We start from the raw sequence: 14,882 nt of genomic DNA on the forward strand, positions 1-14,882 counted from the left end.
AAGACAATTCTGTTATGGAAACACAACAGAAACAATATTTGTGAACAGAGGCCGTAGGTAAAGCGTCAATCGTCCTACAGCGAACAAATAAAAACTTAACAGCGTTTTCTTATTGGGAGGTCGCTCATTCTCCTCTGCTGTCTCCAAGGTCTGGAGCGCCCTTCCCTTAGCCGTCAATGCCATCAACTCCCTGCCCTACAAGTCCAGACTCAACACTTCCCTTTTTTTTCCTGGGCCCATGACTGCCTCTCATCCGCTCTACACCACTCTTTGTATTTAGATGCTATATAAATCCAACCCGTATCATTTATGACAATGCACGCTCATAACTTAACCCACACGATATATACGAAGACCAATTTTATTAATACACTGTACGTATAAAAAATACTGTTATGACACAATTTCGTAGATACGTCACTTAAAGAGAGGGGGCTTAAACAGAGCAGCGGCGAGTATGCGTATAGGAAGGTGCTGAGGCACGTGACCTGCCCATCGACTAACCGTGGTGAACCTGTTTCCGCTGCCGGGTGGACGGAGGCGGTGGGGGAATCAAAGAAACTCGCACCATTGTTTCAACTGCTGCGTCGGCAGATCGAATCGAACCGCCGACCGACTCTCCTCACCCACACTTCTCTCACCACACGACAGGTCGCAGCCACTTATTTTTCAGCTTGTTCCCTCACACTGCTCGACTCTGTAATCCCCCCTTTCCCATAATCTGTTTCCCCAAGCTCTCACGACGACCTTGCTCAATTCAGAAAAACGTCAGCTTATCAGTACAGTCTTTAATAGTGCCATTTGTTGCTGTTCGTTTGACCTGATGGGCCTTTGGGCCTGTGCTCTGCAATTGTAAAAAAACAACTCCTAATATATACATAAAAAAACCTGTTACCATGGCAGGATCCAATACGTGTGGCAGGCGGTCAAAATCGTCAAATGATTTTTTTGCGGTGCGCAAAAGCGGCGGTGAACCCCAGTGGGTGCTCTGAGAGCGGCGGGAGGCACAGAGCGCCGTGATTGGCCGCCTGGAAGGAGTGGCCGAAGCCAACGAGGCCCGAGCCCGACGCGTCCCCGCCGGCCCAACCGAGGGGCTCCGTCTCCGCGCCTTCGCTGCAATTTGCCGAGTGCACCGCGGCGAGCAGGTCCACGCATCGCTCGGGGAACCAGCCGCGCTGGGGCGCCAGCCCTGCGCACGCGCACAGCAGACAGCAAGATTCTCACCCCGCCCCCCTGTGACCTTCAACATGGTGAGAGCACCTATATGAAGGCCAGGAATGCACACTAAACTTTTTTTTCATATTCACGGATATAAAAAAAAATTGCAGTCGATTAAAAGTAGGGGATGTTTCTACGTGGTTTCATCCGATTGGGTAAATCACAACTGACTTTTCTAATTTGCCAAATACTTCACTAGAATACACTTTTAAACTAAACGATTTATTTTATGTTACCAGGTAAAGCCCACTGAGCTATATAGAACACTTTTTTTCAGGAGAGATCTGACCACAAATGACAGCTGAACGACGTCGCTTATTGTGTGAAAATGTATAGCAGCCAAATACACATGTTGATTCTGAATGTGGTCGGGAAAAACCAGATGACCCAGAGAAAAATCCACGCGACCACAGGCAGAACATACAAATTCCAAATTTACAGGCGTCAGGGTCGGGATCGAACCGACGATCTCCTGCATGCCAGGCGAGGGAGATAATATTTCTCCACCATGGCGTCCAATGCTGAAAGCCAGCACCATGCCCGGCTGCATTTGATTCCCTAGTGCTGATGTTTACTTCGTTTAACACGTAGGCTTTCGCGGCCAATATCATCCATAACAGAGGTTTAAGGCCGAGTTAACCGGGAGGAGGCCCAGAACCAGTTCAGATAATCACCACTGATGTTATCCAGTGGTGAGCGGGAACCAAACTCAGGTTGCCGAGCTCATAGTGCAGTGCGGTAACAACGGAAGCTAACCATCACACACGCATGCCAATTCAAAATAAAGATTTGTCCCGTTCCTCAATGGGGTGGCAGTTGAGGGCTCGGTGGGGGGGGGGCGATGGGAGGAAAGGTTTGGAAGCGGAACCCCTTATATTGAAAAAGAGAAATGCTAAAAAATGTAATATACAAGTTCAGGCCCAGTTTGGTCCAGTAACTTTTGCGTTGCTTACTGCAGAACAGACGGCCGAGTTAAGGAATCTAACCCAGGCCCCCTTATGTCTGCGAGACGCAAGTGTAACCAACTGCGACGCCACCTTGCCGCCAATATAACCACACGGAATGACCACCGGAATAAACCGGATCGGTATTGAGGAGCTGGCGGAGGATCGACAGCGACGGAGGAAGTGTGACTGCTGCGTCAGTAACCGCACTCGGTCCAGTGATGATAATCTGACCCGACTTGTCACAAGGAGGCTTTTTGCCATACCTACAACATGCGTTAGAGATCGAAGCCCTCCAACCTCCTGCATGGGATTATTTGTACCGAGTGCGTGCTTGCGTTTCGCTTACCTCCCTGATTTTCGGCGAGACTTATTTTTTCCCCATACATCCAGTGTCTAAAACAAAGCAACAACGCAAAAAATAAGATTGCAAGCAAAACGAATGACTTAACCGTACTGATGATACAGTCGACAATGTTGAAACTCCCCCCCCCCCCCAAAAAAACACAAATACTGCCTTTAAAATGTTTATGCATTTACACATGTCATCTCTAAAACTGGCAAGATGCTTATCTCTTTAGAATTAGTTTGAGCAAATGTTGTGGCCAGGGCCAGAATTAGGTTCAGGGTCAGGGCCAGGCTCTGGAGGAGTGGAGGGGGTGGCTCTGTGTTCAGGCTCCGTGACCGTGGAACTCTCCAGTTAATCGCGTCAAGAGGTTTTGCCCACACAGTGGCTACTTTTAAATCAAGGCTTCGGGCCTATTTCTATAATTTAGTTTTCTGATTTTATTTTGGCATTCTTATGATTATTTAAATCTTTTAAATAATTTGTCCTTGCGTGCTCATTATTTCACGAGTGTTTTTTTGCAACACTTGTTCGAAATATTCGGTTTTATCTTAACTTGTGTGACGTGGCTTTACACCTTGCGGTATGAGGCACTCGTAAATAAACAACAACAATAATTATCATTACATAGCCCAAGTCACGTAAACCAATTCTGCCGTCACACCGTCGCAAACGCAAGACATTTTCCGCACCTCCGATTAGCGCGTTCGGCTACGAAACTTCTACATATTAAACTAAAACAAATTGGCGTCCGAACGTTTTGCCCGCGTCTGTTGCTGCTGCTGCTGTTGCTGCTGCTGCTGTTGCTGCTGCTGCTGCCGTTGCTGCTGCTGCTGTTTTGCGGGGTGCTCACGGCATCGCCTTGCTCACGTCGACGGCTTCCCCCGGCGCGACGGCCATGCGTGGCTCCCCCGTGAAGGGCGCGGCGAGGCACACGACGGGGCCCTCGGCCAGGGGGCACGCCGAGGCCGCGTACCCCTCCAGCACCCGGTACCGAACCTGCGACGGCGTAACCCCACGCACCTCCTCAGTGCCGCTGACCCTCGAACGAGGTCAAGCGTGCCGAGGGGGGGGGGGCGCAAAGGCAAAGATCACCTCCCCCCCCCCCCCCCCAGCATTGCATCTCGTCGCCACCTCGCGGCCATGATGCCCACAATGAAGATCACAAGGTTCATATGTATGCTATTAAAAGCAGTCACTTTGCGAGTCGTTCCATCAATATCTTAAGATTCCACCAAGAGTCTCGAACAAAGAACTAAGTTAAGTCATCAATAAAGACGACAGTGTCCAGGTCTCTGCTCTTGAGAGCGAGGACAGGAACTGAAAACACCTTAAAAACACAGATCCTTGGCCTACTGTTTAGACCAGGGGGTCGGTAACCAAAGTAACAAGAGAATTTTTTTTTTTCAAACTCGGCAAAGAATATTTCAAGTGTCGCAACGCATGTGAATACCAGACGGTGGTCATTAATACATAAGGTCACGAAGCGGTCCTTAATAAGCCGCATGCGGCTCTGCAGCTGCAGGTTGCCGACCCCTGACAGTGGCAGCACCAAACACTCTGGTTGAGCGATTCCAAACATTTCACTAATCCAATTGGTGGCAGGCCTGAGTGCGCAAAGCAGCTGGCAACACAGAGAGAAACGGCGTAAAGATAGAAGCCACGGGCTTTGAACGAACCTGACGTTCCACCACCAACGCACAAAATCGAAACTATTATTTTTTGAAATGTGACTTTCACGTCCACTTCGTGTGAACTTACATAGCTCAACGTCCTCTCCTCCTTTTGAGCCGCGTGCTCCTCCTGTGGGAGAGAAGTTACACTCCACGTTGGATCCGGCTCGCGGATTCAAATTCAGTCCGATGAGTAGCTGTAATTTTTTTTTTTACCATCCGGGTCGTGGCTCATGGATTTTTTTTTACTTGGAAATGACGATAGTATTTTGGACCAAGCAATGATGACATCCATGCGCACAAATTTGGTATTGACAGTAAAACGTTGGGTGGCCATTGCCCTAAACGTTATTTAATTTAACGATGATAATTAATTCAGATATTCGTCTTTATAATTTTAACACACTGCTTATGACGACAGCGGTAAACATTTTTTTACCGACAGAACTATGCGAGGGACAAGGGTTACCACGGTGGCGTAGCGGTGAGCTCACCGCTCTACTAAACCAGCCACCTGAGTTCGACTCTCAGCCATGGCTAACATCAAGTGAGATCTGAACTGGTCCTAGGACACCCCTAGCTCAACTCATCCTGAAGTGAGTATGCAAACGTCACTGCCGGGTCGATGAAGGTTGCTGGTTGTGGCGCCGTCCACACCACTGCCCCCTTCGTGCGCAATGCCGGCTTTAATGTGCGCTCGCTAACAGCACTTGCCCCAGCAGCTGATAAAAGCATACTCGGGGTGGGGGAGACCTTTGTGTCGTGTGCGTGTGTGAGCGCACGTGTGTGTGCGCCTACAGTCTGTTAAGGTTATACGGGGGATATTTGTCTTTGTGCGTGTGGGTGTGTGCGTGTGTGCGTGTGTGTGCGTGTGTGTGTGCGCCTACAGTCTGTTAAGGTTATACGGGGGATATTTGTCTTTGTGCGTGCGTGTGGGTGTGTGCGTGGGTGTGTGCGTGTGTGTGCGTGGGTGCGTGCATGTGCGTGCGTGTGTGCGCGTGTGTGCGTGTGTGCGTGTGTGTGCGTGTGTGTGCGCGTGTGTGTGTGCGTGTGTGCGTGCGTGTGTGTGCGCCTACAGTCTGTTAAGGTTATACGGGGGATATTTGTCTTTGTGCGTGTGGGTGTGTGCGTGTGCGTGTGTGCGTGTGCGCGTACGTTGACGCAGTAGGGGTCGGCGCCCGCTGCCGTGGGCCAGCGCAGCCCATCCACGCGCAACCTCGTGGGCGGCAGCTCCTGCCGTAGATTCCTCCAGGCGGAGCCGAGGTCAAAGGGGAAGCGGAGAAGTCGGTCGCGGCGGCCGCCCGCGAACCGCTCGGCTGCCTGGGCACCACGGGGGGGGGGGGAGGGGGACGGAGAAGATTAAAGGGAAGAAAGCGACTAAAAAATATAAGCGTGCGTGCGCGGGGGGGGGGCGTTAGTCCTCGGAGTTATCAAATTAGCAGCACGGAAGGGCAAAACACTTTGCACACTCGCAAATACTCTCGTACCTATTATTGCTCAGGCTTCTCTAAGTTTCGGGCAGTAGCCCTTTGATCGACGAGGTTAACTCGAGGGCCAGAGTCCCCAGGAGTAAGCACGACTCCACGCCGTGGTTTCCTTCACATTGGACCGTCTCTACAAGTTATTGCACTTGGACCCTTTGAGCCGCCTCCCATTAGAGAGACACTTTGGGTTGTAATGCAACACTGGCGAGACGGTTCTCAAAGCCGGGCGGATCACTCATTGCTGGTGAAGGCCGTCAATAAAATGCAGTGTAACTCTCAGGCAGGGTCACGTGGCCTTACGCCAACCTGCGAACCCACAGCCTCTGTCGCAATGAGACCGTGACTGAAAATAGTCATTAAACCGAATTTCAGTTTGCACTCGGTTGTACTGTAGATTACAATTTAACGTTACCTTCGCTTCAATCTTGGCCTCGATAAACGTGCGGTTTCTCAACAGTCCATTGAGCTGCGCGAATCAAAAATAAAAAAACACCATCGTCATCATCATCATCGTTATTATCATCAGTCCACTCCCACAATTTGAGGACCGACTTTTAAAATCAGCAGAAGATTTCAAACAAGCCGCAAGTGCCCCGGACATGGCATTGAGCTCCCTCGAGACAATGCTATGTTTTGTATTGTACAGTACTTGTATGCTCCCCACGTTTACCAACCCGCAGTGACTAGCGTGATGAAGTATGGTCAAATACCCCCCCCCCCCCCCCGATGACCTGCATGACGAGGGAAGGCCCTCATCGAGCAGCGGACTGATATTAAACAAAAAAATTGTTTTTCTTTTACCAGGTAAGGCCCACTGAGCTATGTAGCTTTTTCAGAAGCGATTTGGCCACAAATGACAGCTCAACGTAGTGGCTTATCGGGTGGAAATGTATAGCAGCCAAATACTCTAATAAACACATTGATTCTAAATGTGGAGAGAAAAACCAGAGGACATGGAGAAAAATCCAATCGACCACAGGGAGAACATGCAAACTCCAAATATACAGGCGTCAAAATCAGGATAAAATCCACGACCTCCTGTGTACCAGGCGAGGGAGTAAGCATCTTGCATTACCCGAGGGCCCGCTAGAAATTTTCACACATCAGCGCCACCGTGCCGTCGTGACGACCGACCTGATTGACCCCCAAGAGGACCATGAAAGGGATGGCGGTGAGCGTCACCACGAAGGAGATGAGCGTGGCGAGGAAGGCCGGCACGCCGAAGGGGTAACGCGCCGCGGCCTCAACGGCCAACGTCGAATTTGAGCCGCCCGCCGCAGGCACCAAGAAAACCTGGGGGTGGAGTTTGCGGACAAGGATCGGGGGAAAGGTGGCACAAGCGTGCCACGCGTGAGCGGGACCGGTAGCTCTTCTTCTTCCTTCTTGTATGGCGAGGAGGAGTTGATCGGCAATATTCGCATGTTCCGATCTGAGGTTTGCGAGTGAAACGGTGAATGAATGGCTTCTGGAGTAGCATGATGAAGAATTATTGGGAAAGCTGCCAGCGAACCACCGAAGTGGTCAGTGGCACTCTACTCGTAACAACAAAAATACCACAGCATTATAAACACGAAGGTCCTTAAAACATCCATGAATGAGCCTCGATCATCTCGAGCAGATGGGTCCCTACTTGGGATGTTTTTTTTCCAATTTGTCCGTTGAGTATATTTGCATATTCTGGGGAAGAAAATGAAGGACGTATCGACAACTCCGAGGCTCCCTTAATACACTGGGCTTGATGGCTCGTTGAAAAAGACCCCAGGTGTGTGGATGGGAATCTCGAGCATAACTGGGCATCCGGCAGTGTGAAGGTGAAGCTTCTCATTTGTGTTCTTTCATAACGGATACGAGATGAGTAACAACCACCAATAAACGTCTACGTCGTGAACCCAGCTGCCGGCTTCCTGGCACAACAAGCGTGAATCCCGCACGCGCCCTCGGAGATCCATCGCAGTGGACACGGGTTCACGCAGAGACCCAGAGACTCGCACAGAGACCCACAGACTCACCCAGAGATCCAGAGACTCACACAGGGACCCAGAGTCTCACAATAGACACGGGTTCACACAGAGACCCAGAGACTCACACAGAGACCCACAGACTCACCCCGAGACCCAGAGACTCACACAGAGTCCCAGAGTCTTACAATAGACACGGGTTCACACAGAGACCCGTAGACTCACTCAGAGACCCATAGACTCACAGTAGACACGAGTTCACAGAGAGACCCAGACTCACACAGAGACACAGAGACTCACACAGAGACCTATTGACAATCACAGAGACCCATAAACTCCCAGTGTACATGAGTTCACACAGAGACCCATAGAGTCACACAAAGACCGATAGACACAGAGACCCATATACTTACAAAGAGACCCATAGACTCACAGTGGACACGAGCTCACAAAGAGACCTACAAACTCACACAGAGACCCATAGGCTCACAAAGAGACTCATAAAACTCACAGTGGCATGAGTTCACACAGAGACCCATAGACTCACACAGAGACCCATCGACCCACGATGTGCTTCACTGTTCCCTTTGCCCTACATTATGGAGAAGGTGCCGCGGCCAGTCTGGATACGATGTAAGGTAGCCCACTGCTCGGGGGGCAGTGAACTCTCTGAAGATCGAACGTCCTCGTGTCACTCGGGGGTCTCTTAAAATAGACGACAACCCACAGTGGCTTTTGCTCACCGGCGCCAGGAACTCCTGGTAGAGCGTGCTGCCGAGAAGGCATAGAGAGTGGAGGCCGGCGGTCGGAGTGAGTAGCAGGAAGGCCACGAAGGAGGCGCGGTTACGCAGCCCGACGCACGCGTTGATCCACGGGCAGTGGTGGTCCATCTTCAGCACGCACCTGCGGGCACGAGAGAACGTGGTCCACCGCAAGGCTGCTCGCCCAGGGAGACGACGCTGCACACCGAGGGCGTCGAGGAGCCAATGCCAGAGAGAGCAGTGGGGGGGTCCCGGCTCCGAATAGAATTGTCTCGCAGTTTTATTGGACCTCTTATTGTAAATTATCGCTCATGATTATTATTTAATTTCAATCCGATCGTTCCCCAAATTTTTATCGTGAATGTGCAATCGATATGATGCCACGATAAGAAAAATCCATTCAGAACTCTTGCACAGAAGGGCCTGTGGGAGCGGATATCTGAGAACTACTTTTGAGATCCCTTCAAGTAACTGCAATGAACATTATAAGGGCAGCACATTCCGCAGCCGCCATGCTACAAAGTAACTTTTTTGTTGTTGCATGCAGTCACACAAAAGTTGTTCTAATTCTCAGGACAAGAATATATACTAATTAAGCATACAACCAAAATGAATATGATGGCGTTTTTTTTTGTCGGTGCCAACTCAGCACTCTGACCTCTTGCACCACCCAGCCACCTCTGACGCCACAGAATCTTAAATGTCTGCTTTCCAGAAGACAGATTACTATTGATCTCATCTGGTGGTGACAGTGTGAAATGAACCGTCCAACTACATGCAAACTGTCCACGTGGCTGGGGTGTTGACAGCGAAGCTGCTCACTTTCTCTGTAAGTGAGCAAAGATTAAAATCATGTAAACTTATATTTAAATATACACAAACAAAACAAATATCCCCTATATAGTCTGAACAGACTGTTGGGGCAAGTGCTGTTAGCAAGCATCTATGAAGACCAGCACGGCACACAAGGGGGTGGAGGCCGAGTCGACCTAGGGGAGGCGCAGGACCGGAATTTAACTCGGGTTGCTGTGTTCGTAGCGCAACTCACTAACCACTCCACCACTAAATTTAAATTTAAAGCTTTCGTGACTGCAGGGATTCATCTTCTTGGTTCTTTCGGTAAAGTCACGTAGAAGGGAAATAATAAAATAATATAAATAAAACATAATAAAATAATTCTCACAACGTTTCGGCCAGACAGACCTGGTCTTCACCTGAGGACGGCTGCTTGCGTTGTGGCCGAAACGTCGTGAGAATCATTTTATAATGTTTTATATATGTATTATTTTATTATTTCCCTTCTACGTGACTTTACCAAAAGAACCAAGAAGATCACTCCACCACTTCTACACACACCCACACACACCCGGGCCACTGCTGGCAATGCTCACCTCTGGCACTGTCGGCAGTGGTGAGACCGGAGTGGCTTGAAGGATTGGCATTTCTCGCAGTACGGCAGAAGGCGAGCCTCCTCTGATCGCTCCTGTTGGAGAGAGAGAGAGACTCGGTTAACATCCAATTCAAGCGTCCCATTCCACCCACATTCAGCGTCAACTCAAAAAAAAGCAAGGACATTAACAATTTACCGGCATTGACAGGCCTACATCAGACTGGATTGACAGAAGGGCACATTATTACGAACCTCTTACCAAATACAGAGGTCGTTGGGTCAATCTCCCGGCACGGCAGTTAAAGACAATGGAAAAGTTTCTAAACGCTCCCTGCCTCTGTCAATCGGGCAGCGTGAGCGGGCACACTGCAGTCAGTCGACTGGCAGGTCGTGTGTGGTGGGGTCAAGTGTGGATACTACCACCTCTTATTTGGGGTGCCACGGTGGCGAGATGTTAACTACCTTGCCTGGTATACAGGAGGTCGTGGGTTCGATTCCGATCCGGATGCCTGTATATCTGGAGTTTGCATGTCTCTCTCTCCCCGTGGTCACGTGCATTTTTCTCTGGGCCCTCCGATTTTTCCCCTCCACATTTAGAATCAGCATGCATTTGGAGCATTTGGCTGCAATACATTTCCATGTGATAAGCCCACTTCGTTAAGCTATCATTTGTGATGGCCAGGTCACTTTGAAAAACACCTCTAGATAAGCTCAGTGGGCCTTACTTGATTAAAAAAAATAATTGTTTCTCAAACATCGGGCCAGCGTGGAAGAAGTAAAGCCGAAGAACACTCCAAGAGGGGGCAGATCTAGAGGGCCTCCTCGTAGCAGAGGGCCGTTACGCCAGCAGTGAGCGAGCGAGCCAGCGGCTGAACTTGCGCGCACGTTTTTTTTTAAGCTTTCGCAAGCCACCCTGACCGTCCGGGTGCGCGTGCAAGTTCACTCACGGGGCGCCACCCGACGGACACGAACCCAGCGCCGGCGAACACCGCATGCAGGTACGGCGTGAGCAGCGTGGGCACCCACAGCAGCAGGAACGCCAGGTGGACGATGGCGCCACCGCCGCCGTCGGCGCTCCGATGCACGGGCCAGGCCCAGAGCAGCGTGGCGAACAGCGTCACGAGGCCGCACAACACCAGGCCCGACAGCACCAGCCACGGCCCCCAGTGGCACAGCCGGCGCCACGGCACGCCGCCCGCCATTCTCGGCCGAGGCGCCCCGCCACCGCGGCGCTGGCACGCGGGCGCTGGCACGCGGTGACAAGTCCGTGTCAGCGACGGGGAAGGGAGGAGGGCCGGGCGGCTCGTAGGTGAGAGTGCCGAGCTGCCACGACTACGATCCTGGGTTGGAATCCAGGCTTCAGCCGCCTCTCACCGGGTGCTCGAGTGCAGCGAGAGTTGATGGTCTCAGCTCATTTACCAAGGACTGCTAAAAACAAACATCAGATTAAGTTTAGTTTTTGCACTGAAATTGTCATGAATTCCAGGTCTGAGGATGAAAATATATCGGTTTGACTGCCATGCGACAAACGTTGCCCTCGTGTGTACAGCGGGAGGACAGCAGAGGTCACTTTAAGGGACCTCGGAAGTGCTTCTCTGATATCTGCTTCTGCAGGTCATTTTCTGTCGCAAATGCTGCACTGCTCTAAGTGAGATCCGAACGGATGCTTCTTATGTAGTGACACGATGCTTTGAGTAGAATCGGTATACAATTGTGGGGGGAAAAAATCAGATTCAAGAAAATATCAATGATGTGCAAAATGTATTCAGTACGTGTCAAGGACCGACTTAGTGTGAGTGATATTTGATCTCTGAAAATGTGGCAGAGATGAGCCTGGATAACGCTTGTAGGGGGTGGCCAACATGCACCAACAGGAGCTTAAGTTTGCATTCATTTCAGATCAGTCATGGACACACACACAAAATAAACCCCACTGCCGAGTAAAAGGCAAACAAAGGTGGTCACTGCATCGCGCGCTTTCAGATGCGCTTCTGTGTCCGTCTGGAATGCGCTTCCTTCCGATATTAGAAAGCCACTGTTTAGTTTGTTGTCCTTCCCTTGCACCTCCGATTAGCACGGTTGGCTACGTACGGTGCGAAAGAAGTTCAACGTCCACACATTCAAACACAAATTATGAAATATTTGGTGAATATTTTTAACAATGTGTAAGTCGATTCCACTTTTAGATACACAAAGCACATTGCAGCATATATACAACTCGTGTATAATATATAGAGTTGTAAATGTCATTCGACTGTGAATACTGTTCAGTCCTTTACACACATTTCGCACAGACAATTACACACACACGACAATAGTGCATACAGCAATAAAATATTAATAATATATCCACTGATCTATACACTGCTGGATGAACCCCCCCCCCCCAAAGCTATAATTGTACATATGACTAAACGCTAATTTGTACTCCACTTAGATTACTTTATAAAATAAAATACTTTCCAGGCCCGTGTCAATCCACTGCTGGATATGAATGCACCTCGTCCCACGCCTCGTTGGGGCATAATGGACACATCATCCCATGACTCCGACACACACACACAGCGTGGTGAAGTATGACCCGTAGCATTTGCAGCTACTTTTGCAGCGAGTATCATCCGGCACAAGCCTCTCTCGTGGTCCCACCTCTTTACTCGCCCAACCCACGATGACAAGCGGCAGGGTGATGCGTGCTCCACGCAGCTCACGGAGTGGGGAAGCCTTCGTCCGGCAGGGGATTGACGATGGCCAGTGCACTCACGTTGTGCTTTCAAGCAGCAGCAGCATCGAAAGTGGCGACAATCGTCATCCGCCGCTGCTGCTGATGGGCGTCTACATCGCGCCAGTGCCAGGCTAGGTGCACACCCGAGACCAGCCTTACATAAGCACCCGCTTGCGAGCAACCGATTAATACACCAATTAATCAACCAATTAACACGTGTTCCAACAGCAACGATATCATAAGCAGTAACGGTAATCATCCACCACGACTGCTAGTAATGTTATCATAGCGCCCGTGCCAGGCTAGGTGCACAGTCGAGGCCACGTGCCACACACACACACACGCACCTCCGATTAGCACGCTTGGCTAACTTACGGTGCGAAAGATGTTCACCATACAGTACACACACGAGCACGTGTTTGTTGAGCTACGGCAGTGACGAACCCACGACCCGGCGTCGATGTGGCGAGTGTTTGTTATCGACAGACACGTGGTACCTGCTGCTGCTCTTTGTTATTTATCAGCTGATGCTGCAGCTGCCGCTACGGCTGTTCGTGCGCGCGTAAAAAAAAGACTCTTCGGCAAACACGAAGTGGGGGGAGGCGCGACCCCGCCACGTCACGGGTGACACGGAAACACCTACAGGGCCCTGATGGGATTCAGTGGGCCAGGCTGAATAAACACACACAGGTGACATGGTGGGTGACACGGAGACACCTACAGGGCCCTGATGGGATTCAGTGGGCCAGGCTGAATAAACACACACACAGGTGACATGGTGGGTGACACGGAGACACCTACAGGGCCCTGATGGGATTCAGTGGGCCAGGCTGAATAAACACACACACAGGTGGCATTGTGGGTGACACGGAGACACCTACAGGGCCCTGATGGGATTCAGTGGGCCAGGCTGAATAAACACACACACAGGTGGCATTGTGGGTGACACGGGGACACCTACAGGGCCCTGATGGGATTCAGTGGCCCAGGCTGAATAAACACACACACAGGTGACATTGTGGGCTGAGTGAGAATTGATATTAAATCGCATTCGGGTGACTCCGTTGGCTCTTAAGTGATACATATCATGCTCTTAGGGTTCAGTGGAACTGGTTAAGCTTGCCTGTAATTAGTTAATACACATGCAGAGGTATACAGCACAGTACCGTCACCATTGACACATCCACGGCTCTTAGTGGTACACGTTTGATCGACCCCAAGAAGGATGATGGGCTGAGTTAGCCCTCCAAACAGGACTTGAACTCACAGCCTTCCAAACTGCGAGACGTTCGCTCTCCCGTCGAGCCAACTGGCAAATTGATTGTACAAACACGGAGCTATGAACACATTATACAATGTATATTGCATGTACACAGTATACAATTCGTTGTCCTTCCCCAACACCTCCGATCAGCACGGTTGGCTACGTACGATGCGAAAGCAGCTCAAAATATACGCATACATATTATGTGCAACATATGCACATCCATAATACAGGTTTTTTCCCCGCGTAAACTTATGCGATCTAACCCAAAAAAAACCTGTATTATGGATATTGGTCGCGAAATCCTACGTGTTAAACTAACATTTCCACAAGTACGTACATACAGGTATTAATATATACACACACACGTATTCGGTGATGTGCACCTATTAATAAGAACAATGCTGCACAATGTGTGCATCAACCAGTGCAGAAAAATCGGTATCGCCACGTGTGCTTGTGATGTTTTGGCGTTGCTTGGGTACAGAAAGGCTGTGGCCCGAATGCTTTCAGCACACCCAAGGAATCCCACGGGTGCCATAATCTGGGCCCCCTTGAGCCTTTGTGCGATTTCTGATGATAAAATCCAACTAATTACTCCGTGTACAGTACAGCACTCCATGGTAACTGGTTCATGTTCATAGCACCCACCTAATGCAGGTATGAGATGATGGGTGTGGTGTCGTGGACAGGTGTGATTTACTCCTGGGGTTAGCGACCTACGGTGAGATCACGTGTGGTTCACACCCACCTGTAGGTCAGCGAAGTTGCTCGTAATGGGTAGCAGTCGAGGCGGTGGATACGGAGCTTTGTTAAAGAGACGTTTCTAAGCGACCTTATTTCCCCGCGCTTAGGGATTCTATGGCATTCCTGTGTTCTTCCACCAGCTCCCAAGCAGGGCTTTGTTGAAGTCTGCTGAAAAGACCGGAGACTCGGTGAAGCTCCCTGGGGTAAAATAAATTTAAAATTAATTCCCCATTGGCCATTGCCCCAGCCCTCTTCCTCATTACAAATTCAAGTCTAGGGCCAACCGGTTTGTCACCTTGGTGCAGAAAAATGCTGACAAACCAGAGTTTATCAACACAATAAAGAAAAAAAACACCCAGTATTTTACTTGTACAC

At 50.1% G+C, this 14,882-nt stretch overlaps 1 protein-coding gene across 2 annotated transcripts; it reads right to left on the minus strand.

The window, feature by feature from the left end:
* Positions 1 to 472: 472 nt before the first annotated feature.
* LOC144946602 (palmitoyltransferase ZDHHC6-like) lies at positions 473 to 14,689 on the minus strand. 2 transcript variants are annotated; one of them, XM_078875617.1, is made up of 11 exons: positions 14,512 to 14,689; positions 10,722 to 11,020; positions 9,776 to 9,867; positions 8,367 to 8,526; positions 6,848 to 6,958; positions 6,078 to 6,131; positions 5,337 to 5,501; positions 4,270 to 4,311; positions 3,362 to 3,507; positions 2,512 to 2,558; positions 473 to 1,189 (listed from the first exon to the last, which is right to left on the minus strand). In XM_078875617.1, exons 2-11 carry the CDS (start codon positions 10,974 to 10,976, stop codon positions 936 to 938), a joined length of 1,326 nt encoding a protein of 441 aa, XP_078731743.1. In that variant the 5' UTR covers positions 10,977 to 11,020; positions 14,512 to 14,689; the 3' UTR covers positions 473 to 935. The 2 variants fall into 2 exon arrangements, with proteins under 2 accessions (XP_078731743.1, XP_078731742.1); XM_078875616.1 differs by having other exon boundaries at positions 6,800 to 6,958.
* Positions 14,690 to 14,882: the final 193 nt, after the last annotated feature.

The sequence above is a fragment of the Lampetra fluviatilis genome, chromosome 41, assembly GCF_964198595.1.
Source record: "Lampetra fluviatilis chromosome 41, kcLamFluv1.1, whole genome shotgun sequence".
Classification (NCBI taxonomy): Eukaryota; Metazoa; Chordata; class Hyperoartia; order Petromyzontiformes; family Petromyzontidae; genus Lampetra; species Lampetra fluviatilis.

Bases quoted from the DNA above. Each gene is read 5' to 3' on its own strand.
- LOC144946602 (XM_078875616.1), bottom strand. From the start codon at position 10,976: ATGGCGGGCGGCGTGCCGTGGCGCCGGCTGTGCCACTGGGGGCCGTGG. The intron at 9,868-10,721 runs GTGAGTGAACTT...TCTCTCCAACAG, and splicing joins TGTCCGTCGGGTGGCGCCCC to GAGCGATCAGAGGAGGCTCG. The intron at 6,959-8,366 runs GTGAGCAAAAGC...CTCCACCCCCAG, and splicing joins ACCAGGAGTTCCTGGCGCCG to GTTTTCTTGGTGCCTGCGGC.